At 58.4% G+C, this 24,619-nt stretch overlaps 1 protein-coding gene across 7 annotated transcripts in view; it reads left to right on the forward strand.

Annotated features, from left to right (window-relative positions):
* MORN1 (MORN repeat containing 1) overlaps window positions 1–24,619 on the forward strand; it is a 49,279-nt gene that overhangs the window by 6,861 nt on the left and 17,799 nt on the right. For 5 of the 7 annotated variants that reach the window (XR_004289918.1, XM_032361772.1, XM_032361773.1 and 2 more), the window contains exons 7-10: window positions 7,754–7,850; window positions 9,054–9,164; window positions 17,401–17,524; window positions 17,929–18,098. Coding sequence is in view for 6 of the 7 variants with exons in the window: in XM_032361772.1 (XP_032217663.1) it covers window positions 7,754–7,850; window positions 9,054–9,164; window positions 17,401–17,524; window positions 17,929–18,098 (502 nt within the window). In the remaining variant the exon portion in view is untranslated. Of the gene's footprint in view, window positions 1–7,753; window positions 7,851–9,053; window positions 9,165–17,400; window positions 17,525–17,928; window positions 18,099–20,101; window positions 20,461–20,485; window positions 23,434–24,619 lie in introns of those variants that run through there. The other 2 variants (XM_032361777.1, XM_032361775.1) reach the window with 2 other exon arrangements.

Below are 24,619 nucleotides of genomic sequence, written 5' to 3' on the forward strand. Positions count from 1 at the left end.
CCGTGGGGCACAGCACGGGACCTCAGACAACCGTCCATGGTTCTCCAGAGCTGCAAAGAGGGAGACACGGGGGCAGGTCTCCGTCCCCTGCCGCCCCGCCGTGCCACAGCTGGCACCCATGCCAACGTGCAAACCAGCCCTCGAGGGGCCGGGGAGGACAAGCACCAGAATATTCACGCCACAGGCACCGGCCTCTGTCCCCAGCCCTTCCCCCCATGGATGAGGACACAGGCCCAGCGGAGGGGCGGGGAGTTCCGGCCTGGAGCCCCAGTGAGAGTCGGGGGGCGGCTGCATGGCCTCCGACCCGGGTGGGTCCCCTCACAGCCGGTCGGGCCGGCAGAAGGAGCACCCCGTTCTGCTCTGCGGACCCCCCAGCACTGCCCTGTTGCTGGAGGCTTTTCTGGCCCTCGGCCCCTCCGCTGCCCGCCAGGCCTTACTAAAGGGCTGTGGCTGCCCCCGGGGCCCCCAGGCAGGCCTCCCCTGCATGTCAGGGCTCAACCCGGAGGAGACCAGGGCAGCAGCTTTCCACACTGCAGGCCGACCCGGGGCGCCCGCCTCCTGCCCAGCACTCCACCAGGGGGCAGCCCAGCGCCGGAGCAGGGCCGCCCGGCAGCCCTCACGGGGGCTTCTCCCGCTTGGGAGACATTTTGCTCCAACTCGAGCGCTGGAGCCCGATTTCAGCCCGAGCCGCCCCAGGCTGCTGCTCCTGCTGGCCAGGCTGCCGCCATCCCCAGGTGAGGAGACGTCCACCCGGACGGTCGCCCCTCAGAGTCACAGGCTGCTCTGTCCCGGCCTGCGGACCTCAGGACCCCCACACGCCCTCGAGGGAGGTGACGTGTCCTCGACGAGGGGCACCTCCCACAGGAGTCAACACGGAAGGCTGGTCGTCCAGCCACGTCTTCCCCAGGATGCAGACTCGTGTCCACATGCATTTCTGTTTGCTTGGCAACCTCCCAACTTCCCGGAGCGTCGTGTCCAAGGACCTGGGACAACCGTCCGGCCGCCTGCTGCTGGAAGTGCTGCTGGGACGCCGTCCTCCGTGGTGCTTGCCGTGTCTGTGGGCCGTCCCAGCCACGCACGGCGGCAGGGACGTGTGCAGCCACCTCGCCACAGCCCGGACGCCGATGAGACGACTCCAGTGGCACCCAGGTCCCAGAGGGCAGACGTGGGGGTCCCTCACGGCATTCCTTGGTCCTCTGGCCACTTCCTTAACCAGCTTCCAGAAGGCCGTGCAGCAGCGTGGAGAAGGGCTGCGCCCAGGAAAGCCGCATGGCGACCTCGGACACGGTGACCTCAGACTCGGAAACCTCGGACACGGTACCCTTGGACGCACGGCACTCTCGGAGACGGCGCAGCACCCACCGCCACCAGCGTTCATTCTGGAGCCGTTTGGAGACTTCGCTCACGGTCTGTCTCCAGGCCTGGCCCATGGGGAAGGCGCAGGCTCCGGGGCCAGCGCAGGCCTCTCCACGTTGCAGGGACGTCTCACGCCTGACCTCCGACCCCCGGTTATCAGGTCACCCCGGAGCCCGGGCAGCGTGGAGGGAGCTGGGCGCTACCCTGAGGCGTGTCTCCCCTGCGGCCGCGGCGTTCCCTGGGCTCCCACGGAGCAACAGTCGACCTCCTTTAAAAACATGTCTGTGGATCGTGAAACAAGCCTCACGTGAAATTCACGGCTGTTCCCGCTAAGGGCACGGCTCGGGGCGTGAAGCACAGTACACTGTCGTGCGCCCGTCCCCACCGTCCGTCTCCAGGACGGTCCATCTTCCAGACTGACGTCTGTCCCAGGAAACGCTAGCCCCCGACCTGTGGCACCCACCCCGCCACTTTCTGTCTCCGCGGATCTGACTCCCGCGGGAGCCGCGCCTGCGGGGAGCCCCGCGGGGCCTGTGCTGCGGGGAGCGGCTGGTCTCGCTGAGCTCGAAGTCAGTCCATCACGCGGAGGGACCCGGTCCACCCGCGGCCCCCCGGGGCTGCTCCCACCGCTGGGCCCTCGTGAGCGCGGCTGCCGGGGTCGTGGGGGACACAGCGCTCAGCCCCTGCACCCAGGTCTTCGGGGCGCATGCGCAGAAGACGAGCTTCTGGGCCAGGTGGTGGCTCCCGGCTGGATTCCTGGGGACCCCGCGCCGCTCCGCGGTTCTGACCTGTCCACAGCCTCGCCCGCACTTGTCCCTCCTGCCCTTGAAGACGGCCGTCCCCACGTGTGCCGGCACTGCCCCCGATCCAGCGCCGGCCGTGCCGCCGTGGAGGGATGTGGCCTCCGTCCGTCCTTGCTGGGCTCGTCTGCCCGGCCTCACCCTCCTTCCCGGCATATCCCTTGGCTGAACTGCCGGCCCTGACGGTGGCTGTCACCCGGGGAGCACAGGCTCTGCCGCACACACACGGCCGGGACGCATGAAGCATCCTGTGCCTACAGGTGTGGCAGGGTCTGTGCACCTCTTGCTTTCTTCCCAGGGAGTGCCGCCCCACATGAGGCCCTGGGCAGCCGCAGACCCCAACCTCTTCAACCCCGAGCTGCCCAGAAAACTGTCCTGGGCCCCTCTCACCACAGATTACCAGCTTCTGATTTTTATTTATTTTTGAGGTAATTTTATTTCCTCGAAGATTAGACAGTAGAGGCCGAGCTGTCTGGCTGTGTCCCGTGTCAGCCGAATCGGACAGAGAACCTGCCAAACCCAGAGAAGGGGAAGTTCCAGGAGGGGTGGCACCTGCAGAGGCGCACTCAGGACCGCATGAATGGGGGAGTCGGGCCCCCCCCCACCCGCATGCCGTTAAGTCTGCCTTCCCGTGGCACGTGCGCCTTTGCCCCAAGGTTCCTGCCGCCTCATCACCAGATTCCCCAATGCAGACCGTTGTAAGGAGCCTTTAAAAAGTTAGTCCCTGGCAAAGTCCACTCCTGAAGATCATGTTCCAGTGTCTTCTGTCGACATAAAAACAACGTATCCCTAAGCCAGAACTGCTTCTCCCTCCCCCGTCACGGGAGCCGCATGGGCGGGATTGGGGCGGCTCATCTTGGAGAGAACGTTTCCTGCCTCTGCTACCCACTGAAGGTTCTGCCCAGATCACCCCCAGGCTCCGGGCTTGCACCCGCTGGACCACCTCCAAGGGACATGGGGGCAGGCGTGCCCAGCAGCGGCAAGCTTACTGGCTCCTCCAGGGGACGTGGCTGTAGCACAGTGACCCCCGCGGGCACAGGGCAGCCGCTCCTAGAGGGACAGAGTTCAAAAATCCCTGGTGGAGCCCAGGAGCCGGTACCGCTCCGTGGAGGCGAGCCACGTCCCCCGCAGAGAGGAAGCAGATCCAAGCTGTCAGGGAACCTCGGTGACTGTGCAGCAGAGCGGTCCCTACCGTGTGTCCGCAGGGTGGTCCCCACCAGCAGCTACCAGCTTCCGGCCATTCCTGGGCGCCTCTCCACGCACACTGGCTGTGTTTTTCGGGTTGGCTTTCCCAGAGGGAGGCCTGCTGGTTGGTACACCTGCTTGCTGCACGGGGCCGGTGGCCGGCCTTCTGTGTGTCCTCCCCTGCTGGTAGCTCCCAGCCGCCGCTGTGCTCACCTGCGTGTCTTTGGGAATGCCGCTGGCCTTTATGTGCCCAGGCCACCCTTCACAGCCCAGGAATGTGGGGCCCTGACTGCAGGGGTGCACGGCACACAGGACAGTCGGGCGTCTGGGTCTGCTCACACACAGGGGAGGGGTCTGGACTGCCAGAGCCACCGTGGGGGCCAGTGCCACGCTTTGTCCTCTGTGTGGTCTGCACGCCAGCAGGCAGCAGAAACAGACACAGAAAGGCAGTGAGAGCCACAGTGCACACCTTGACATCCGAGGAACTAACAAGCAAGGTCGTGGAGATCCAACACAACAGCCATGACCCTGCTCTTGCTGGGGACACGGATGAGCAGGAGGCACACCTGTGCCCCAACGTGCCAGCCTGCGTGTCCATGGCAACCCCACAGGCTGCCCCACAAGCTGGAGAGACAGGCCCCTTGGATAGTCCCAGGGCCCAGGCAGGTGGCCTGGCGCCACATCCGCTTATGTGACCTAACTCCAGACCACCCTTTGCTGGTCTACAAAGTCGTGACCTCCGGACGGTGGTCCTCTGCTGCAGCTCCGAGGTTCAACGACGGGGGAGGCCGTCCCAATACCGCCCACGGCGGACACTGGGGAGCTGGGCCATTGGACCCTCGTGGTGTGGCCACCCAAACCCTGGGCCACAGGCAGGACGTGACCCATGTGCCAGGCTGGACGTTCCGTGTGTGCTGGGGGGCACCCGGGGGCGTGGGGGGGCAGGTGGAGAAGCACAGGAGCTCTTCCCTCGGAAAGGAACATAGAATCAACAGAAGAGGCCCCTAAAATGAGAATCCAACTCTTCTCACAGTTTACTCCCACCACGTGTGCCTGGGAGAGCACCCAAGGAGGCGCTCATCCCAGTGGCCCAACTGTCCTGGGAGCTGTGGGCCCGCAGAGGTGGGCCCACCGCGGAGGCATCTGCAACACCCCCTTGGGGTTCCAGGGGCCCCCCAGCAGCTGCCGGGTGACAGGCCTGGCTCTCCGCCATCCCATAAGACCATTTCCTAATGCTGGGTCCTGTCCCGCCGGTGTCTGTGGTGTGGACACAGCCCCCTGCCCCCTCTTCCTGCAACACCCTACGGTGCACAAGCCCTCAGCGGGGCAGAGAGGGGTAGGGAGAGAGCCGAGGGAGCCCCCACCCCGGGTGGGATGTGCCCCCAACCGTCCTTGGGGGCAAACCCCCCACCCCCTCCGTGCGATGCTTTTTAAAGTATTGGTTCATGCTCTGTGTGCAAGTCAGCTGAGAAAGGGCAGAATTTTCAAAGGTATGATTTATAACATCAATTAAGATTCCGCGCTGCTGGGCAAGTTACGCCGCGCCCTGGAGCACGCCTGTCCTGGGGAGTCCTGTGTTAGCGCTGCAGACACCCAGCCCCCCCAGAGGCCCCAGCAGCCTGTGAACGACCCAGGAAAACAGTGGAGAGTAAGCACAGAGCCCCGCATGCCCCTGGAGTGGGTGTGGGACACATGGTCCCACCGGCCGCCCTGGACATCTCTGGGTGTGGGAGGACCCGCCAGTCTGCTCCCTCTCGGGCAACCCGAGGCTGTGCCTTCCTCCAGGAAGCAGCGTGGGTGCTTAGCAGAGAGAGGACTGGGCCGAAGGAGTTTGCGCGGAGACAAGAGGTGGCCGTTCTCGCGGCAGCAACAGCTACGATGCGGACGACGGGCCAGCAGCCAGCTCCCGGCTTAGAGAGCCTCTCGGCCTGTCCTGAGCCTCACGCGGCCCTGAGGGAGCCGGCGAGAGTTTATGACTAGCGTCCGTCCGCCTGTGCGTGGGAGCTCTGACGCCAGGCTCCAGGAGGCCAGGGAAGGGATGTCCGCTAGGAAGCGCCGCAGGCTTGCGCTCCATTGGCGGGAGCATCTGGAACCCTGCGACGGGGAGCCTAGCGAGGGCGGAGTGGACGTCCCCGCCGCTGGCGTGGGCGGGGTCGGTGCTCTGTGCACACCGGACTCCGCAGCCAGTTTCCAGCGTCTTGAATCCCAGCTTCCCGCGGGGAGCGCCCCTGAGCACGTGGCCGGGCTCCACGGGCCCCACGCCCCGCCCCAGCACACCTGCACGGGGACAGGAGCGAAGCTCGGGAGGCGAGGGCAGGGGCAGGCCTGCCCAGGGCACGCAGTGGGCACAGCTCTTGCCCCTGGGAGGGCGGAGGGAGGCCGGGGAAAGGTGAGGGGCCCCTCGTGAAGGCTCTGTTCTCCTGGAGGCACAGCCCCCACCGTGGCCGCCGCCCCCAGCCTGGGCCCCTGTCGGGGCTGACCGCGTCCCACTGTAGCAGCTGTTCCTGCCAGGCCTGGAGACTGAGCCCCGTGGTTCTAAGTAGAGGGCACAGTGGGTGCTGGGGGCAGTGGACGTGGCTTGGCTCCTGTGGGGTTTGCGTTCTTTTGGCTGAGAGTCCTGTCGCCTGAGTTGAAACCGGTGACTTCTCAAGTCCGAGGATGGTGTCGTGAGGGAAAGGGTTTCCTGGCAAACAAACCGGTCCAGCGTCGTCGTCACGTCCAAGCCTCACCCGCCGGCTCCCAGCAAGCAGAGTCCCCAGGGGCAGGGGCTTAGCGTGCAGGCCCCCTGCCCTCCCAGGATTTTTTTTTTAAAGATTTTATTTGTCAGAGAGGGAGAGAGAGCAAGCGAGCACAGACAGAGTGGGAGGCAGAGGCAGAGGCAGAGGGAGAAGCAGGCTCCCCGCCGAGCAAGGAGCCCGATGTGGGACTCGATCCCAGGACGCTGGGATCATGACCTGAGCCGAAGGCAGCTGCTCAACCAACTGAGCCACCCAGGCCTCCCTGCCCTCTCAGGATTGTCCCCCACTGACCCACGGACAGCAGCCCAGCCCAGCGCGCCCTGCTGTCTCCCGCCCAGGTCCCTTTGCCCATCCTATTGAGAGAGCCATCCCACCGCACACACACATGCACACGGATACACAGATGTGCACACGGACACGCAGGTGCACACGCGTGCACACATACACAGGTGCACACACTTGCACATGGATACGCAGATGCACACGTGGGAGCAGGGGCGCATACGTCACCCCAAGCGTGGACACACGTGCACAGTGACTCCCTGATTGCAGGGCCAAACGCCCGTGCTGGCTCTAGAGTGGCCCCCGCAGCTGCCAGCAGGCTCCCTGCCCTGAGTCAGGACAACAGAGTGGGGCCCACGGGTTGCAACTCCAGGGCCTCACCTCCACTTCGGTCCGGCCCGTCACCTGCACACGTGAGCCACTTCCTGGAGAACGCGACCTCAGCCTCGCATGGCCCTGAGCGTCCTGGGAGCACCACGAGGGTACCCGAGCTGTCATGGGGCTGACTCGGCTCTCTGGGCCTCCCCTGAGGTGGGGGGCAGTCTGGCACCCCAGCAGGCAGCCCAGCCCCTCCTGCCAGCTGTCCAGTGCCCTGGCCCAGGGGCCAGCTGTGCTGGAGCCTGGCCATGGAGGTCCCGCCCCCACCCTGCAGCCTGACCTGGCCCCACAGCCCTGGTGCTCGGTGACTCTGTTCTCCAAGTCGCCCCCCGGGCTCGGGGCGTCCGAGTTCTGCAGAGCAGCGGCTCTCAGGGCCATTCTCACAGCCCCGTGGTCCCTCATGGTCCCGCCCAAGGGAGAGCCGGGCGCTGAGCTGCCTCCCACGGCACCTGCGGGCAGCGCCCTCCGCGTGGCACTGACAGCGCCCGGGCCGCGGGAGAGCAGGGCAGGGACACGGGAGCCCCGTTAGCTCCCTCAGAGGAGCACATAGACCCTCAGGGCTTCCAGCCGGTTTTTCTTCTAACAGGAGGACCTTGACGTTTTCCACGGAAGCAGTTGTGGCTCTCACATTGTCCCCACGCCGCTGTGCCTGCGGTTCAGAGCGGCTGCTGGGGGGGGTGGGGGGCTGCACGCGGGCTCCGAGGGCCCCTCAGGGGGCTTGTTGCTGGTGGGGGCTCCTCGCCGGCACCAGGGTAGTCTCTACTGTGCTCCCAGGGCCCCGTTTGGAGCGTTTGCATATGAGCCATTGTCCCCCGACTCCCCGGCTTCTCACGGTTCCGCTGCAGAGGGACTTGGAGGCCAGGGCGGTGCCCCATAATTGCCACCCCTCGGGGCTGGTTTTCCAGCAGCCTCAGTCCTCGCCTGTGGCGGGGTTGGTGCTTGCAGGGACCCCGGGCCTCCGCCTGCGGTCTCATGTCATCCATGGGCTCTGAGTGCACATGGCTCTCTCCACAGGGACAGTGGCACGGTGACGTCTTCAGCGGCCTGGGCCAGCTGACCCACTGCTCCGGGGCCGTCTACCGTGGGATGTGGATCAACGGCCGCCCGGTGGGTAGGTGCCTCGCCTGTCTTCTCGTGGGGTCACGGCGGGGTCTGCTGAGTTCTGTCTCCGATGGCCACAGGCACTCGCACAGGGATGCTGAATCCGGAGGTGTTTGGGGTCAGGGGTGAAGTAGGATCTAAAACCCCAGCCCCTTTAGGAAAAACACATTCCAGTCGGGTTTCAGAAGGGCTCGCGACTAGTCTGCCTTCGGCTCAGGTCAGGATCTCAGGGTGCGGGGGGCCTGGGGGCCGAGCCAGCCTTCCTCAGGGCCCCCCGGGAGTGCCTTTGTAACTGTGCCCTGGAAGAGACCCGGATCCCAGCTCACCCCACGTGAGGGGTGCTGGACGCCTGGTGGGGAAGCCTCTGGCAAGGGGGCATAGGGTGTGTCCTCGTGTCCCCCCAGCAGAGTCTCAGCCACCGCCAGAGTCCACCTAGGCCAGCTGAAGCGGGCTCTGGCCTCCCCCTGCTGAGGGCCGGGTCGTCCCCCCTCAACGGAGCAGGGCTGTCCAGGCCCACCGTCTCCGTGAGGCACCTGCCGCCCTCCACACTCGCCTGTGGGAGCCCCCTCCTGACCCGCACGTCCTCTGTCAGACTCCGTCCTGTCCTAAGCTTTAACGACCCGAACGCTGGTGCCGCTAGCGGCTGGGGACGCAGGGGGAGCGGACACCGAGAACGCCGTCTCCAGCTGCTCCGACCCCAGAGGCGCCCCGCACGTCTGGCCTGTGGGTGGCCACGCCCCGGCCAGCTCCCCAGCTGGTGTCCACGGCGCCCCACCAGGCACACGTGGAGCCACTGACCAGACGCAAGGAGGGCGGGGCCGGAGTCCCAAGCAAGCAGAGGGTGTGCGGGAGCGCCCCCCGCGTGCAAACCCGAATGCCCACGAGCCCTTCGCTCACGGCCCTTTGGCGCTGGGTGGGCTTCCGAGGCCTCTGTAGTGTAACCAGCTCTGCAGTAAGTTGCTTCAAAGTCCCAGCTGGCCTTCAGGATGGGTCACAGTCTCACTCAGCGAGGGCCCAGGTCGCTGGGTGGGGTGGCACGGGCAGGGGACTTCCAGTCACGCGTGTGATAAAACCGCACATCCCTCCCCCTGCGGTGCCCTGGGAAGCGCGGCTGTTCCGTGGGGGGCCCACGTGGGGGCCTGGGCTTGCACGGACCGCGGCCCCCCCGGCCCTGCCGTTCAGCTGTGCCGCACTCTGCTCTGCTCTCTCCCAGCACAAGCCAAGAAGATCGTGATTTTGGGTCCGGAGGTGATGGACGTGGCTCAGGGCTCTTCCTTCACCGTGAGCGTTCAGCTGCAGCAGGACAGCGGGGAAGTGGCCGAGGGTGCGTGTCTCCAGGGTGATGGCTGCAGACGTCAGGTGCTTAGGGTTAGGGACGAGATGCCCTGTGTGGCTTCGGGTACGGGGACACCCACAGTGACTCTTGTTTTGTCCTCGTCTCTGGAGCCTTGGCAGAGGGGGCGTGTGAGTCCTGTGTGCATGCATGGCGTGTGCCCATGGCCGTTGCACAGCTCACAGGACGATGCGTGGCTTCTCGGGGCTGCTGGTGTCTACAGGGGCCTGTGCCTGACGAGGGGCGAGTTCCTGTGTCCTCCATGGGTCATCAGGGGAGGACAGATGTCCAGTCCAGCTGTGTTTTGGGGAATGGTATCCGTGGAGTAGTGACACAGAGGTTGGGCAGCTGACCTGCCAGAGCCCTTCCCGCCCATGAGCAGATTGCCCGATGCAGAGAGGGGCATCCTGGCCCAGCGGCAGGGCGGAGGACCCCGAATGCATCCATCAGCACCCCGGCGGTCACGGTGCGGTGGCCGGGGCAGGACCGCCGGCAGTACATGCCTGCCTGAGACGCTTAGTCTCTGCTAATTTGCTTGGGGTCAGCAAGCTTTGACGAGGGCACCGCGAGCAGCACCGAGCAAAGACAGTCACAGTCGGTTCATTTTAGCAACTTTATTTTGGTGTCGTTTTTATGGCTCGAAATTCTCGAGTATTAAGTGATTCCTAGATTTTCAGGAAATTTACAGAGTCGAGTCCAACCAGCCCCCGGTTCTGCTTCAGACCATTTCCTTTGCCTCAGAAAGACCCCTGCTGCCCGCTGGCAGCCCGGCTCCCACAGCTGTGCCCTCTGTGGGCACTTGGATGAGTAAGTCCCACAACCCGTGGCCTCGGGCTCTGCATCAGTGACCAGTGTCCTTGGCTGCGGTGACCCACGTGGACGTGCTGGCGCTTCACGGACCGCGCCTGTGCCTGGTTTCCCGGCTCATCTGTTGGTGGACATTCAGTTCCCTGCACTTTGGGCAGCTGGGAAGGTTTGGGGCACGTTCCATGCGGCCTGTGTTCTGTGTGTCTCGGTCATGCACCCCTGAGTGGAGCTGCTGGGCCAGAGGGCAGATTGATGTGTAAACTCCCCAAGGAACTGCCAGACTGCTTCCCAGAGTGGCCACACCAGCTGCATGGGGCTCGGTTCCCCCCAACCCTGCCCATCCGCAGCCATCCGGGACTGTCAGCCAGCCCGCTGAGGCCCTGAGTCGCACTTCCCTCCCAACTGTTGGTGCCGAGCAGCTTTTTGTGTGTTCCCTGGCCCCGTGTGCATGTTCCCTAGAGAAATGTTTATCCAACTGTGCCGTCCATTTTTTAAAATGAGGCTGTTTGCTCTTCTTGTTTTTCAGTTATCGGAGTTCTTTATGTATTCTGGATACTAGTTCTTCATCAGTTATATCTTTGCAAATCATTTATTTTCGTTGTGTCTCACCTTGTGATTTTCCTTAAGCATTTTTAAAGTATTGACTGATTTGAGAGTGAGAGCATGCGAGTGGGGAGAGGGAGCAGAGGGAAAGAAAACCTCAAGCAGACTCCTGCCGAACACAGAGCCTGAGTCGGAGCTCAGTCCCACAACCCTAAGATCATGACCTCAGCCAAAACCAAGAGTCGGACGCCTTACCGACTGAGCCACCCAGGTGACCCCATCTTGTAATTTTCTTAATACTGTCTTCTCAAGTGCAAAGGTTTTTAATTTTCATGAAGATTTGTCAATCTTTTCTTTTATAGATCATAATTTTGGTAATGTATGTAGGAATGATTAGCCCGACCCAAGTACCCAAAGATATTCTCCTGTTTTCTGCTAGAAGTTTTGCTCTTGCATTTCTGCAGTCCATTTTCAGTTAATTTTTCTGGATAAGATAAAGTTCTAAGTTCATGTTTTCTCTTGTGGTACCATGTGCCGGAAAGACTGTCCTCTCCCCATCGAAATGCCTCCGCGCCTCAGTCGAGAACAACTTCACTGTCAGAGTGAGGGTTTGTGCAGACTCTGGGTTTTGCTCCGTTGACCCATATGTCTATCCCCACACCACACCATCTTCATTATTGTAGCCTCACTCTGAGTTTGGAAATTAAAGACTCCTTCGATTCTGCTTTCTTTTTTAAAATTGTTTTGACTATTCTGGGAACTTCATCTTTTATACAGTTTTTTAAGGATCAGCTTGTCAGTTTCTGCAGAGGGGGAAAAAAAGCCTGCTGGGATTTTTGTTAGGGACCGCTTTGACTCTGGCCGGGAAGAGCCACCATGAGCCGCGCTGCATCTTCCCATCCATGAACATGGGACACCTCCTCATCTATTTATATCTGTGCTTTCTCTCACCAGTGTTTTGTAATGTTTAGTGTGCAAGTCTTGCACTTGTCTCGTTAAAGTTATTAATAATGATAAGTAATTTATCAATATTTTGTTTATAACTTAGTTATAGTTGGTTCAGTAATTAATGAGTCATGTTTGTTCTTTTTATATTATTATGGATGGATTTGTTTCCTTACCTTTATTTCAGGAATTGGTAGGCTACAATTGATTTTATTTTGTTTTTTTTTTTAAGATTTTTATTTATTTATTTGACAGAGAGAGATCACAAGTAGGCAGAGAGGCAGGCAGAGAGAGAGAGAGAGGAGGAAGCAGGCTCCCTGCAGAGCAGAGAACCCGATGTGGGGCTCGATCCCAGGACCCTGAGATCATGACCTGAGCCGAACGCAGAGGCTTTAGCCCACTGAGCCACCCAGGCGCCCCAGATACAGTTGATTTTAAAACATTGATCTTGTGTCCTGTGACCTTGCTGAACTCATTTGCTAGCTCTGCTGCTTTTCCTGAGGATTTTCTTGGGATTTTGCTATATGGAAAATCATGTCATCTGCAAAAACATCCAGTTTTTGCTTCTTCCTTTCCACTCTGAATGTGTTTTCTTTCTTTTGTCTGCAATATTTTCCATTCCCACTGGCAGTGACCAAGGTCTCCAACGGCTCGACGTCCCTGCCGGCATTTGTTGCCATCAGTCTTTGTAGTTCTCGCCATCCTACTGGGATGAAGTGGTGTCTCGCGCTTCTGATACGCGTTCCTCTAACAAGTAATGATGTTGAGCATCTTTTCAGATATTTATTGGCCATTTGTATGTCTCCTTTGGAGAAATATCTATTCATATATTTGCCCATTTTTAAAAAATGGGTAACTTGGGTGGCTCAGTGGGTTAAGCATCTGTCTTCACCTCAGGTCATGATCCCAGAGCCCTGGAACTGAGTTCCCCATCAGATCCCCTGATCAGCGGGGAGCCTGCTCTTCTCTCTCCTCTGTCCCTGCTTGTTCTCTCTCTCTGTGCCAAATAAAGAAATAAAATCTTTAAAGAAATTAAATAAAATTAACATTTTAACAATGGGTAATGTGCCTTTTGATTGTGAGTTATTAGGACACAAACACGAAAGACAAAAAGGTGTTTGTCTGTTTATGTATTCTGGATATAAGTCCCCTTATCAAATATCTGATTTGCAAATATTTTTTGCCATTTTGTGCATGGTCTTGCAGTTTCTTAATGGTGTCCTTTGAACACAGAAGGTTTGAATTTTGGCAAAGTGCAATTCCTTTACTTTTTTCTTTTCTTGCTTATGCTGTTGGTTTCATACCTAAGAAGACTCCCTAACTCAGAGTCATGAAAATTTACTCCTGTATTTTCTTCTAAGAATTTTATATTTTTAGCTCTTACATTCAGAACTATAATCCATCTGGAGTTCATCTTTGTGTGTGGTGTGAGGCAGGGGTCCGGCTACATTCTTTTGCAAGTGAATGTCAGTTGTACCAGCGGCATTTGTTGAAAGGCTGCTATTCCCCCCATTGAATTATCTGGGCATTCCATTTGCTAAATTTTTCTTTAAAGTTTTACATGTTTTTTCATGAGGGATATTGGTCTTGAATTTTTTTTTTCTTTTTTAAGATTTTATTTCTAAGTAATCTCTGCACCCAATGTGGAGCTCAAACTTACAACCCAAGATTAAAAATCACATGCTCCACCGACTGAGTCAGCTGTGTGCCCCCAATTTTTTTTAATATGTTAGTCTGGTTTTTCTATCAGGGTAATGTTGACTTCATGTTTCAATTTTCTGGAAGAGTCTGCGTTGAATTCGTATTATTTCTTTCTTAAATATTTGGCAGATTTCAATATGAAGATCATTGAGGCCTGTCGTTTCTTTGTGAGAAGACTTTTTTTTTTTTTTAAAGATTTTATTTATTTGACAGAGAGATCACAAGTAGGCAGAGAGGCAGGCAAAGAGAGAGAGGGAAGCAGACTCCCTGCTGAGCAGAGAGCCTGATGCGGGACTCGATCCCAGGACCCTGAGATCATGACCTGAGCCAAAGGCAGAGGCTTAACCCACTGAGCCACCCAGATGTCCCATGTGGGAAGACTTTTAACTACTAATTCCATTTCTTTAAGTAGCTATAATGTTATTTGGGTTATCTACTTCTTCTTGAGTGAACTTTGGTGTTTGTGTCTTTGCAGGAATATTTGTTCATTTCATGAGTTGATTTATTGTCATAAGCTTCTTCATAATACTCCTTCATCTCCTTTTAATCCACTGATATCACCTCTTTTGTTCCTACTAAGGATTATTGATTTCTTCTTTCTGTTTTGCCTGACTCATCTGGCCACAGGTTATCAGTTTCATTGGTAAACAGTCAACTTTTGGTTTCATTGATTTCTCTATTATTTTCTGTTTTCTATTTCATTAATTCCTATTATTATGTTATTTCCTTGCTTCTTATTTTGTATTTAATTTGCTCTTTTTTTCTTTTCTTTTAGTTTTTTTTTTAAAGATTTTATTTGTTTATTTGACAGACAAAGACCACAAGTAGGCAGAGAGGCAGGCAGAGAGAGAGGAGGAAGCAGGCTCCCCATGGAGCAGAGAGCCAGATGTGGGGCTTGATCCCAGGACCCTGGGATTATGACTGGAGCCGAAGGCAGAGGCTTTAATAAAGCTTTAATAAAGCTTTTAATAAAGCTTTAATAAAGCGCCCCCTCTTTTAGTTTTTAAGATGGAAACCAAGGTAATTGACTTCAGACCTTTCTTTATAACACAAGAGTTTATTGCTATAAATTTCCCCCTCAGAACAGCTTTAGCTGCATCCTGAAATTTTTGATAGGTTTTGCATTCATTTTCATTCAATTCAAAATGCTTTCTGATTTCCCTTTTGATTTCCTTTTTGACCCATGAGTTATTTAGAGATATGTTGTTTTGTTTCCAAATTTGGAGACTTTTTTCATAGAATTTGTTCTATTTTGGTAAATGCTGTGTGTGCACTTTAAGAAGTATATGATTTCTGCTTTCGTTGGGTGGAACATTCTATACATATCAGGTGGATTTTATTGATACTATCCTTCAAGGTCACATGTGCTTGTTGATTTTTTGTTTGCTTGTTCTATCAATTGCTGACAGTGGTATCTTGACATCTCCAATTGTAATTGAGGATTTGCTTATTTCTGATTTCATTTCTATCATTTTTTGCACCATGTATTTTGAAGGTCTGTCCTTAGATGTGTAACATTTAGGATTTTTATGTTATTTAATTAGATGACCCCTTATCATTGCAATATTTCCTTTTTCATCCCTGGTGTAGTCATTGCTGTGACAACTACTTCCTGTAATAATAATATAGTTGCTTCAGCTTTCTCCTAACTAATAGCATTGTGTATCTTTATCCATACTTCTACTCTCCACCTATGTAAGTCTGTATTTAAAGTGTGCTTTTGGGGGCACCTGGGTGGCTCAGTCGTTAAGCCTCTGCCTTTAGCTCAGGTCATGATCCCAGGGTCCTGGGATTGAGCCCCACATGGGGCTTCCTGCTTGGTGAGGAGGCTGCTTCTCCCTCTCCCACTTCCCTTGCTTGTGTTCTCTCTCTTGCTATGTCTCTCTCTGTCAAATAATAAATAAAATCTTAAAAAAAAAATTTAAAAATAATAAAGTATGCTTTTTATAGGCAACATATTGTTGGGTCTTAGTTTTTCATCCATTCTAACCACATCTATCTTTTATTTTATTTTTTTTAAGGTTTTATTTATTTATCTGACAGACAGAGAGCACAAGTAGGCAGAGAGGCAGGCAGAGAGAAAGGGGGGAGCAGACTCCCCGCTGAGCAGGGAGCCTGTCGGGGCTCAATCCCCAGACCCTGAGATCATGACCTGAGCCGAAGGCAGAGGCTTAACCCACTGAGCCACCCAGGCGCTCCAATAAATAAATAAATCTTTTAAAAATGGAGGGATTTTTCAGCCTTTATTTCCTCAAATTGTTTTTCTATCACCGTTCTTCTTCCTCTCGTCCCCGGGCCTCATTACCCACGTTGTTAGGGAGCTTGGACTCGCCTCGCTGTCCGTGGATGCCTCACTGTCCGTGGATTCCTCACTGTCCGTGGATGCCTCACTGTCCGTGGATGCCTCACTGTCCGTGGATGCCTCACTGTCCGTGGATTTCTCACTGTCCGTGGATGCCTCACTGTCCGTGGATTCCTCACTGTCCGTGGATGCCTCACTGTCCGTGGATGCCTCACTGTCCGTGGATGCCTCACTGTCTGTGGATTCCTCACTGTCCGTGGATTCCTCACTGTCCGTGGATTCTTTTTCCCTCCCCCTTCCTCCCTCCTTTCACTCTACCTTTGTTTTCTTCTTCTTTTTTCCTTTTTTCTCTTGGTGTTTTATGTTGGTGGTTTCTATAGCTATGTTTTCAAGTTCGTGAATTTTTTTCTGCAATATCTCATCTGTCATTGATCACATACCGTGTACTTTTTTATCTCATAGCTTTTGTTTCTAGAAGTTCAACTTTATTTTTATATCTTTTCGTCTCTACTTACGTCTTGAGCACGTGGAGTACGGGTCCAGTAGAAGCTTCGGAGAAGGGTCCTTCCTGCTGATCCTCACATCCGGGTGTGTTCTGAGCCGATTGCAGTTGCCTGCAGTCCCTCCTCACTACGGAACGTACTTTGCTGCATTCTTTGCCTGCTAATCTTTGATTGGTGCCAGACACGGAGGATTTTACCGTTTGGTGGCTGGGTATTTCTGTGTTACCATAACTCTTCTTGGACTTTGTTCTGGAGCACAGTTGGCTTATTTGGAAACAGTTTGATCCTTTCAGGTTTTGCCTTTGCGACGTGTGAGGTGTGGAGGAGAGCTCCGACTGAGACCCACGATCCCCACTGTTGAAGCTGGACCTTCTGAGAGCCCTGCCTCATGTGCTGTGGCATCCATTCTCCCAGTGTGGCCAGCAGGAGTGAGCGCCACTCCCAGGGCCGTGCAAGCCCAGGTCCCTCCCGCCCTCCCCTGTGGCTCTTCGCCCAGCCTCTGGACATCTCCTCGCACTCGTGCACAGATATGTGCTCCACTGTGTCCCCGGAGGTCCCTCGCCTCTCGGTTCCTCTGCCTCCAGGACTCCAGGACCCCTGCTGTGTGCCTCTCCTCCAGGCCTCCCAGCCCCGTTGGCTCACTGAGGAGTTTCTTGGGCTCACTCAGTCCCTCTCCCTGCACGCGGTCCCCCTTCTCTCAAGGCAGTGGCCCGGACAGTCGGGGAGTCCACACCATTTGTTCCGCATCTCTCAGGGGCCGCTGTCCTTGCCTGAGGTCCAGGATCTTGAAAAGCCATCGCACCATCATTGTATTTTCTCTGCCTTTTTGGGGTGCTTCAAGTGGGGCATGAATTGGTTCCGGGTACTCTGTGGTGACCAGAAGTGGAAGTCAATCAAATCCCGGGGGGGTGTGGCCCTCTACTCTCCTTCCAAGCCGAGTGCTCGCACTGTCAGCCCTGCCACGTCTCCTCTTCCACAGGGGCTGGGCGGTGGGCCTGCACTGACCCTGCTCGGTGGGTGCTGTCGACTGTCCTTCTGCACCGGACCCAGAGCCCACATGGCCAGGCCCTGTGCTGGGTGCCTCGGGCGTGCAGACAAGGGGCCCAGAGGTGGGAAGTAACAGGCAGCAATGTCTCGCCAAAGGCAGGACTGTGGTAGAGATAGGCCTCCAGTGTGTCTGCTCCCAGCCAGGGCCTCCCCCATGGCCCCGAGGATAACCAACAAGGAGAGGCCCCCCGAAAGCGCAGTGAGGTGCCCTGAGGCTCAGGCCCTCAGCGAGGGCAGGAGAAGTCGGGCTGCGGCCTGGGCCAGCGTCGCTGCTACGCGCCCCTCACAGGCGTCCAGGCCAGGACAGGGAGGGAGAGACCTGGGTCCTTGTGGCCATTCTGTCCCTTCCTTGGCACAGCCTGCGTTTCTCCCTCCCCAGGCGAGGACGGCCGGGTTCTGAAGGTCTCAGCCGGCGTCCGGTACGTGCAGCTCCCCGCCTACTCGGAGGTCAGCTTCTTCAATGTGGACGAGGACCAGCGAGGGACACCCATCCAGACCCCATTGTGAGTACGGGCGACCCGGACGTCACCCATGGGCGTGGGGGAAGAGGAGTGGCCCGGACCGGCTCCTCCCAGGCCCATCTCCACACTGCTCCCCCACCAGCCGGGACCCCAAGGGCACTGGGCACACGGGAGTGACCCACGGACATGCTCTGCTCGGTCTAGGGAACAGGAAGCAGTGGGAGCCAGGCAAGGGGCCGGCAGCGAGGGCTGGGACCAGGCGAGGCACCACGTGGTCCCGGGACTAGACTCTCCCCGCCCTTCCTTCCCGCATCTTAGTCTCAGGGTGGTCGCCTCCGCCCCTCCTCCTCCCCAGAAGGGCCCCCAGGCCACCGTGCCCCCCACAGCCAGGTGGCACCCTCAGCTTAGCATCCAGCAAAGCCCGGTCCCTCCCGTTCCCTCCACAGCGGGTTTGACTGCGTGGCCTATCCTCTGTGGAGCCCCAAGTCTGGGGGCCAAGAGCCCAGAGCTGCGCTGGAAAGTACCAGAGACCCGCGGCTCCCCACCGGAGACCTGGAGCTGGCGCTGGCATCAGACACGGCTCGTGGCCAGAGAGCCATCCCTAGCGGCCTTGCCGGTGAGTGCCGTTAGCCAGCTGGTTGGTGGTAGTGGGCCTGAGTGCTTAGGGGCGTGTGGAGTGACAGCGGGTGCGCTGGAACCTGGGCGGGAGGAAATTAAAGCCTTGAGAAGCCAGGCATGGGGACCCTGGAGGAGACAGACGGTGCCAGGAAGATGGGGCCGGGCCTGAGCAGGTGTCCCTCTGCAGGGCCAGTCCCCAGCGCTGTGGGCTGAAGGGCAGGCTGGGAGCTCCCTGTCCTGGCCATCCAGGCCCCTCGGGCGCAGTCCCAGTGCCACGGTAGCATTGGGAACAAGCAGTCCCAGGGGCCACCACAGGGGCCGTCCCGCAGTCCCGACGGGCACACATGGTCATCGCCATCAGTGTAAAGTGAGGCCGTTTCACTCGCGCCCGGAGCTGGTGGGAGAGGACAGACCCTAGGCGGGCTCAGGGCTGTTTCTGCATCTGTCAGACTGAGGGCTGGGCCCAGAGGCGAACCCACCAAGGCCACTGTCCCCAGGAGGCTGTGGTCAGCCTGGACAGGACCCCGAGTGTAGGAACTGGCCCTTGTGCCCTCTCCGTCCCCCCACCGAGGTCAGCCACCATCTGCAGCCCTAACGGTCCCGAGGGTTTGCCCGGTTTTCTGGCTGCTTCCGCGCCTGCCCAGAGCACACAGCATCTCCGTATGCACTTGGCTCCTGGTGCCTGAAAACCTGCAGCCGTGGAGGGCCTGGCCTGGCTTTTCCGTGGGTTATTCTGAACGACTCCCGGAGAGCAAGGGCCGGAGCTCAGGATGTGAATCCAAGTTTCACGTCTGCCGCTCACTGTGCCCGGGCCCGTGGGCCCTCCCACACGGCCTGATCTTGCAGGCGGGGGGGGGGGCATTTGCGTCACCCACGGCGTCCCAGCCGAGCATGGTCGTGGGGTCCCGCCTGGTCCCCTGTGCCCCCACCCCCCGCCTCAGGAGCAGCTGCACCAGATCCTCGGGGACCACAGCAAGCTCAGGAAATGGGGCTCCGGGATCCCCATCGGGCAAATTCACATGCACATTAGCTGTGGGGGCCTTCACGCACTCCTGGGCCCTTTGAAGAGGGGCCCATCCCCGCAGTTAGGACCCCAGCCCTGGACACCGCGTGCGAGTACTCCTGAGTCACAGAGCAGGACGGGCGGACCTGGAGTGCTGGCACAGGGCCCATGGCTAGACCCAGGCCTGGGCCCTCACCCCGGGGAGCCCCATGCCAAAGGGGTGGTGGGTAGCCTTGGGGGGCCGCGACCTCTAGTCTGCTTCCAGCGCAGTTTACGGAGGCAGCTTTACACTGCGGGGCTGAAGAGTTCTCACATTTCCGCATAAAAACACTCGCTGGGCCCCTCGCCTTCCACTGGGAGGGATTTTGGAGCCTCTCATGAGGTCTCCATGGAAACCAGGCCCAGAAAGGGGGGCCTGCATCTGCTCCTTGACGTTTAGTGCAGGCGGCCCAGGGCCCAGCCCTCTGTACAAGTTTGGGGCGCTCGCTGCTCGGGGAATGGGCCTCACCCCACACTCGGGGGGCTGTGTCGGGCTGCCAGCACGTTCAGAGATGTTTCCAGCTTGGCTAGGATGGGGGTGGGGCGCCGCAGAAGATGGTCTTTGGGGAGACCAGGGGGAGCAAGTCTTTGGTTTTGGGAGGGCCACTCAGGTTTGAGCTCTGCGGGCATCCGGTGGCCTGCTGGCAGGTCTGCGGCCAAGCGCCAGGTCCCGGGTCCTCGGCTGGTGCGTCTGGGGCTGATGGCAGACGTGGGGCTGATGCTTCTCTGCCTTTTCTGGCCAATCTTCTCCGTACAGGCCTCCTCTTCTATAAAGTGCCCGGGACAGTGCCAGTCCCATGGCGGCCCCTCCTGTCCCCTCACAGGGTGGCATGCTGGCAACGTGCACACCTGCCCACGGGTCAGGAAGGGTCCCCTGTGCCGCTGTGTCTCTTCTGGGGACCAGTCCACCCCCAAACGCTCTGGAGGACGCGCGCACTGACAGTGTCTTGTCCCCATAGCCGCCCCAGAGCTCCCCTCGCCCCACCGGTGCCCAGGCCCTCCGGACGTGTTGGCAGCGAGCTCAGGTCTGCTCTGGGTCATGGACACACAGGCTGGCCGGCTGTCCTCTGGTGCCTTCTGCAAACGGCAGTGAAGCCATTGCATAGGTCAGCTCTGCCTGGGTAGGTGGTGGGCATCAGCGTAAACAAGAGAAAAGCCCAGGTGATGACGGTGCGAGCAGGGTGAGGGCTCGTGCTGTGTGGGGTGTGGGAGGCACTAGCTCAGCAGGGCGTGAGGCCCTCCTGCCGGCGGGACACCCAGAAAAGACCTCAGGGGGATGCGGAGCTACTTGGGTGGGAAGTAGGCAAGGCTTTTTATTTATTTATTTATTTTTTTAAATGAAGTAGCTTATTCTGTGACTACGTGGGGATAGTAGCAAGTTCTCTTGATTGTTATCTGGAGAGACAGCAAAAATGCGACCGTCCACGGCAGCCCCACACGTATGGGGAGCGTGTGTCGGGGCCCTTCCTTCGCATGAGTGAAGGTCTGTATTCGCCGAGGCAAGCTGTGAACCGTGCCACTCCCCCTTACCCTGGCCTGGCACAGAGCTTTCTTGCGTGGCTCCTGGATCCCGCCTCCCTTCCTTCCGCCAGACCTTGACCGAGGACCCCCGAGCCCCACTCAGGCCTGCACCGAGCAGAGGGGCTCCAGCCGAGGGTCACTGCGTCTGCCTACCTAGGTGACAGTGCGCCGGCCTCGGGCTGCAGAGCACCTGCTGGGGCCGCCGTGGGGGCTGGCCACACACATTGGGAAGTCTCGGGGAGCAGCCACTGGCGACACCCAGCCTGCAGCCAGGACAGTGACGGGCCTCCCAAGTGCAGGGCAGAGACCACAGCCGGGAGGGTTTCAGGCAGAGACTTCGGTCAACACAATGCCTAAAACAGGCCACGGCCAGAACATCTCCCAGGTGACGGTCCCTCTCGAAGCTACTTTCTGTGGCCCCAGAGCAGAAACGTTCTCCCGGCACATAGACTCCAAGGCCGGGGTTTCTCTCTCAGCCCCGGGTCACAGGCGGCATTGGACGCCCTCCCACGACGGAACGCATGCCACCGCACAGGCAGACATGAGCCCGGCTCTCGCTGAAGCCTCATCCCACGGCGGTGGCCACGCTCTTGCTGGCCAGGAGCAGCCCCCCTTCCAGGTCCACACTCCGGGCTCACGTGGGCACCCGCTTCTGACAGCAGTGGGGGATTCAATTCCACCAGTGTCACTTCTCACATGGAAGCTCCGTGGCGGGGCGACGGCCCCTGGGATCACCAGGGATCCCTGTTCCCATTTCCTCTTCTTCTCTGTCATCCTTCCTGCACCTCGTGGTCCCAGGGGGCTGCACAGGCACCAGCCATCACACCCCTATTCCAGACCCCGGGAACTAGAAGCAGAAGGAGCACAGGCCTGCCCTTCTAACAAACGCCCCTTTGAAGACACCCACCATCACTTACCGCTCATTGGCCAAAACTTGGTTACATGACCACACCAGGCCACAAGGAGACCAGATTGTCACACGGAGTCAGGTCTGAAAGCCACAGGAGCAGACCCGCCATTGGCTTACATCTGAGAGCAAGGCCCTGGGCCTCCCACCACCTCCGGGGTTGGACGAGGCGAGTGACGCCCCCTTCATCTGCATGTAGGAAGCCCGCTGTGCCCCTCAAGCACGTCCCCCGTCCCACAACCAGGCTGTAAGGCAGTGATCAGTGGATTTGGTAAAACCAGGCCTGGAGGTGAAGAAGTTGAGCCTGTTAGACCAGCGGGAGGTGTGGGAGACAGGGTCCCCCAGCCTCAGGAGCGGCTAAGGGCACGGGGAGCCACGGCCCCGTGGCGGGCCGGCCAGTGCCAATAGCCTGTACCCTGCCCTGCTTCTCTGCTCGGGGTTCGCTCACAGTCGAGAAACAGTGCGGGCAGCCCCCTAGCCCTGGACGGGGGTCCCCTTCCCTAACCTAAGGGGTGGGCAAAGGCAGGGCCGGGGTGTGGGTGCTGGCCACCAGGTCTGCCCCCCGAGCAGCTTTCGTGCAGGGCCCGGCATCGCAGGACCCCTGGCGGGTCTCCCCTGCAGCCTTTGCCCCTGAGGGTGATGCTGGGTGCGGGCTGGGAGGTCCCCCAAGCCTCCCGGCCCGGCCCCGCCCTCCGTGCTCCGCCAGCCAAACTGGAAGAGTGCACCAGCTCAACGCTCAAATTTTCGAGGACTTCAGGGTTTCCGTTCTCAGCAGCCAGGAGGGTGGGTGCCCAGGAGGGGGGCAGGGAAGGGGCTGGGGCCGCGCTACAGGGAGGTGCTGCAGCGGGGCCCAAGTGGAGGGGGCGGCGTCTAACACAAGCAAGTGTCTGTGTCTCTACACATTCTTGAGCTCATGCGCCAACACCAGGGGGGGCGGGGGACATGGAGCACAGTCCCCGGCCAGCAGAGAGGCGCAGGGGGACCCCGCCTGCCCTGCCCCAGCCCCAGATTTCCCCAGCCGTGTTCGCCGGGCCTCTCTGGTCGCTGAGACCGTGGAGCTAGACCTGCCGGTGCGCGGCCGTCGCCCACACCCCGCGGCCCACAGGGACCTGCTTCTGGCCCTTTTCTCACCCACCCAACCCACAATTAAGAAAGTAAATACTCTAAAACCTTGGTTTCCAATTACTTAACTGTAAAATGAAGAGAGAAAACGCTCCCTCTTTCCAGAGGCCTCGTGTCAGTCGTGCACAGTCGTGAAAGTCCGTGTTTGATTATTTTGTTGGTATGAAATATTTCAGTCGCTGAATTGTTCTAACTTTTGAACAGACGAGTTGCCTTCCGTTGAGAACAACAGGCGATTTCATGGGCGTGGATGATCGCCAGGTTTTCCAAACCCTATTTTGGTGAAATTACAGCGCCCACATTTCAGTAACAAAGCACGCTGATGTTATATTCAAAAAGATTTTTATATTTAGACACTTAACCTTTTGTAATTCCCACCCACAACTTTAAACGTAGCACCCTTTTATGTTAATTGCCGTCAGTGGGGTGTCTGCTCGCCCCCCCCACTGGCAATTTAGGCCCATTGAGTCCTAACGCAGGTGCTGATAATTGCTGCGGGACATTGTCTGGCGGCGGAACCCAGGGGCCCAGACAATCCGCCAGGGATTGGATTTGGGAACCTAATAAAGCTGTAGCAAGGAGAGAACCTCAGACTGCTTCTCTCTCTCTCTCTCTTCTAAATGCACAAAACCCGCGCAGGGAATGTTTCCAACTGATCTGAGAGGCCCCGTCTTTTCCATTTGTTGAGCAAACGGTTTCGAGTATTCATCAGACGGGAGCTACGAAGACTCACCCGTCATCGTAAGATGATTTTGAAAATCAAGGTGCCCTTTGCCGCTAACCCAGTCTCACCGATAAGAGGGACGGAAAGTGTAGCGTGGTGACATGCTTTAGTATTAATCGTCCATGGTTAAATATGGCAGCGTAGCTGCACGAGAGATCCGTATTTTTAAAGGGAAATTTGTGCTGTAGTTTTCTTTTTTTTTTTTAAAGATTTTATTTATTTATTTGACAGACAGAGATCACAAGTAGGCAGAGAGGCAGGCAGAGAGAGAGAGGAGGAAGCAGGCTCCCCGCTGAGCAGAGAGCCCGATGCGGGACTCGATCCCAGGACCCCGAGATCATGACCCGAGCCGAAGGCAGAGGCCTAACCCACTGAGCCACCCAGGCGCCCCTGTGCTGTAGGTTTCTTGTTGAGGAATCCCACCACGCAGACGGACCGTCAGGGACAAGTAGGAACAGGTACCCCGGTGCCTCCAAGGCCAGTGCGGAGGAGACCCATGGGACCGTCGCAAAGGTCGGGGGCGTTTCTGCCTGAAGCGACGCCCCCGAGGGCTGGGCGGCCCGAGACCACATCTCCCCTCCCCACCCCGCACCCAGGCTCCCTGGTTCCCTCCTTCCTGCAGCCCCTGGCCTGGGGCCGGGAGCACCCACAGGACCCCAGGCAGTGGGTCTCTGGGGGGACCCTGGAGAGAAAGAAGGGGGGCAGACAGGCCTGGACTTCCATCAGGCTTTGCCGGTGCGGCGCCCTGTGGGCGTGCCTGGGGGGGATGGTGGCCCCCGGAGCTGGCTCAGATCCCTCTCTCCCTGGCTGTGGCCCCAGAGGCCTAGTCCAGAGGGCTCACACCCCGGTGAGGAAACGCTGCTTGGGGAGGGGGGTTGGGGAGCCCCCGCCCCCACGGCCCGGGGGATTTAGGCCGTTGGCTGGACAGGCTGAGGACCACCCAGAGCCACCAGGCCCGGTGGCGATGGAGACTGTGTTTGTGTCCTGATCCACCTCAAGTTTAGCCTCCGACCATTGAGCCACCGAGTGGGGTGGGGACCAGCCCGCCCAGCCAGCTGCCCTGTGCACCCTCTCTCCCTCTTGGGAGCAGCTAACAGGGGCTCCTGGTCCCCCGTGATCAGAGCCATGCTTGCCCTCACCCCACGTCGTGGAGCCTGTGGCCTGCTTCTCCTCGAGCCCAGAGCTGCCTGCGGCTGTCTGTCC

The sequence above is a fragment of the Mustela erminea genome, chromosome 10, assembly GCF_009829155.1.
Source record: "Mustela erminea isolate mMusErm1 chromosome 10, mMusErm1.Pri, whole genome shotgun sequence".
In the NCBI taxonomy this organism is placed as follows: Eukaryota; Metazoa; Chordata; class Mammalia; order Carnivora; family Mustelidae; genus Mustela; species Mustela erminea.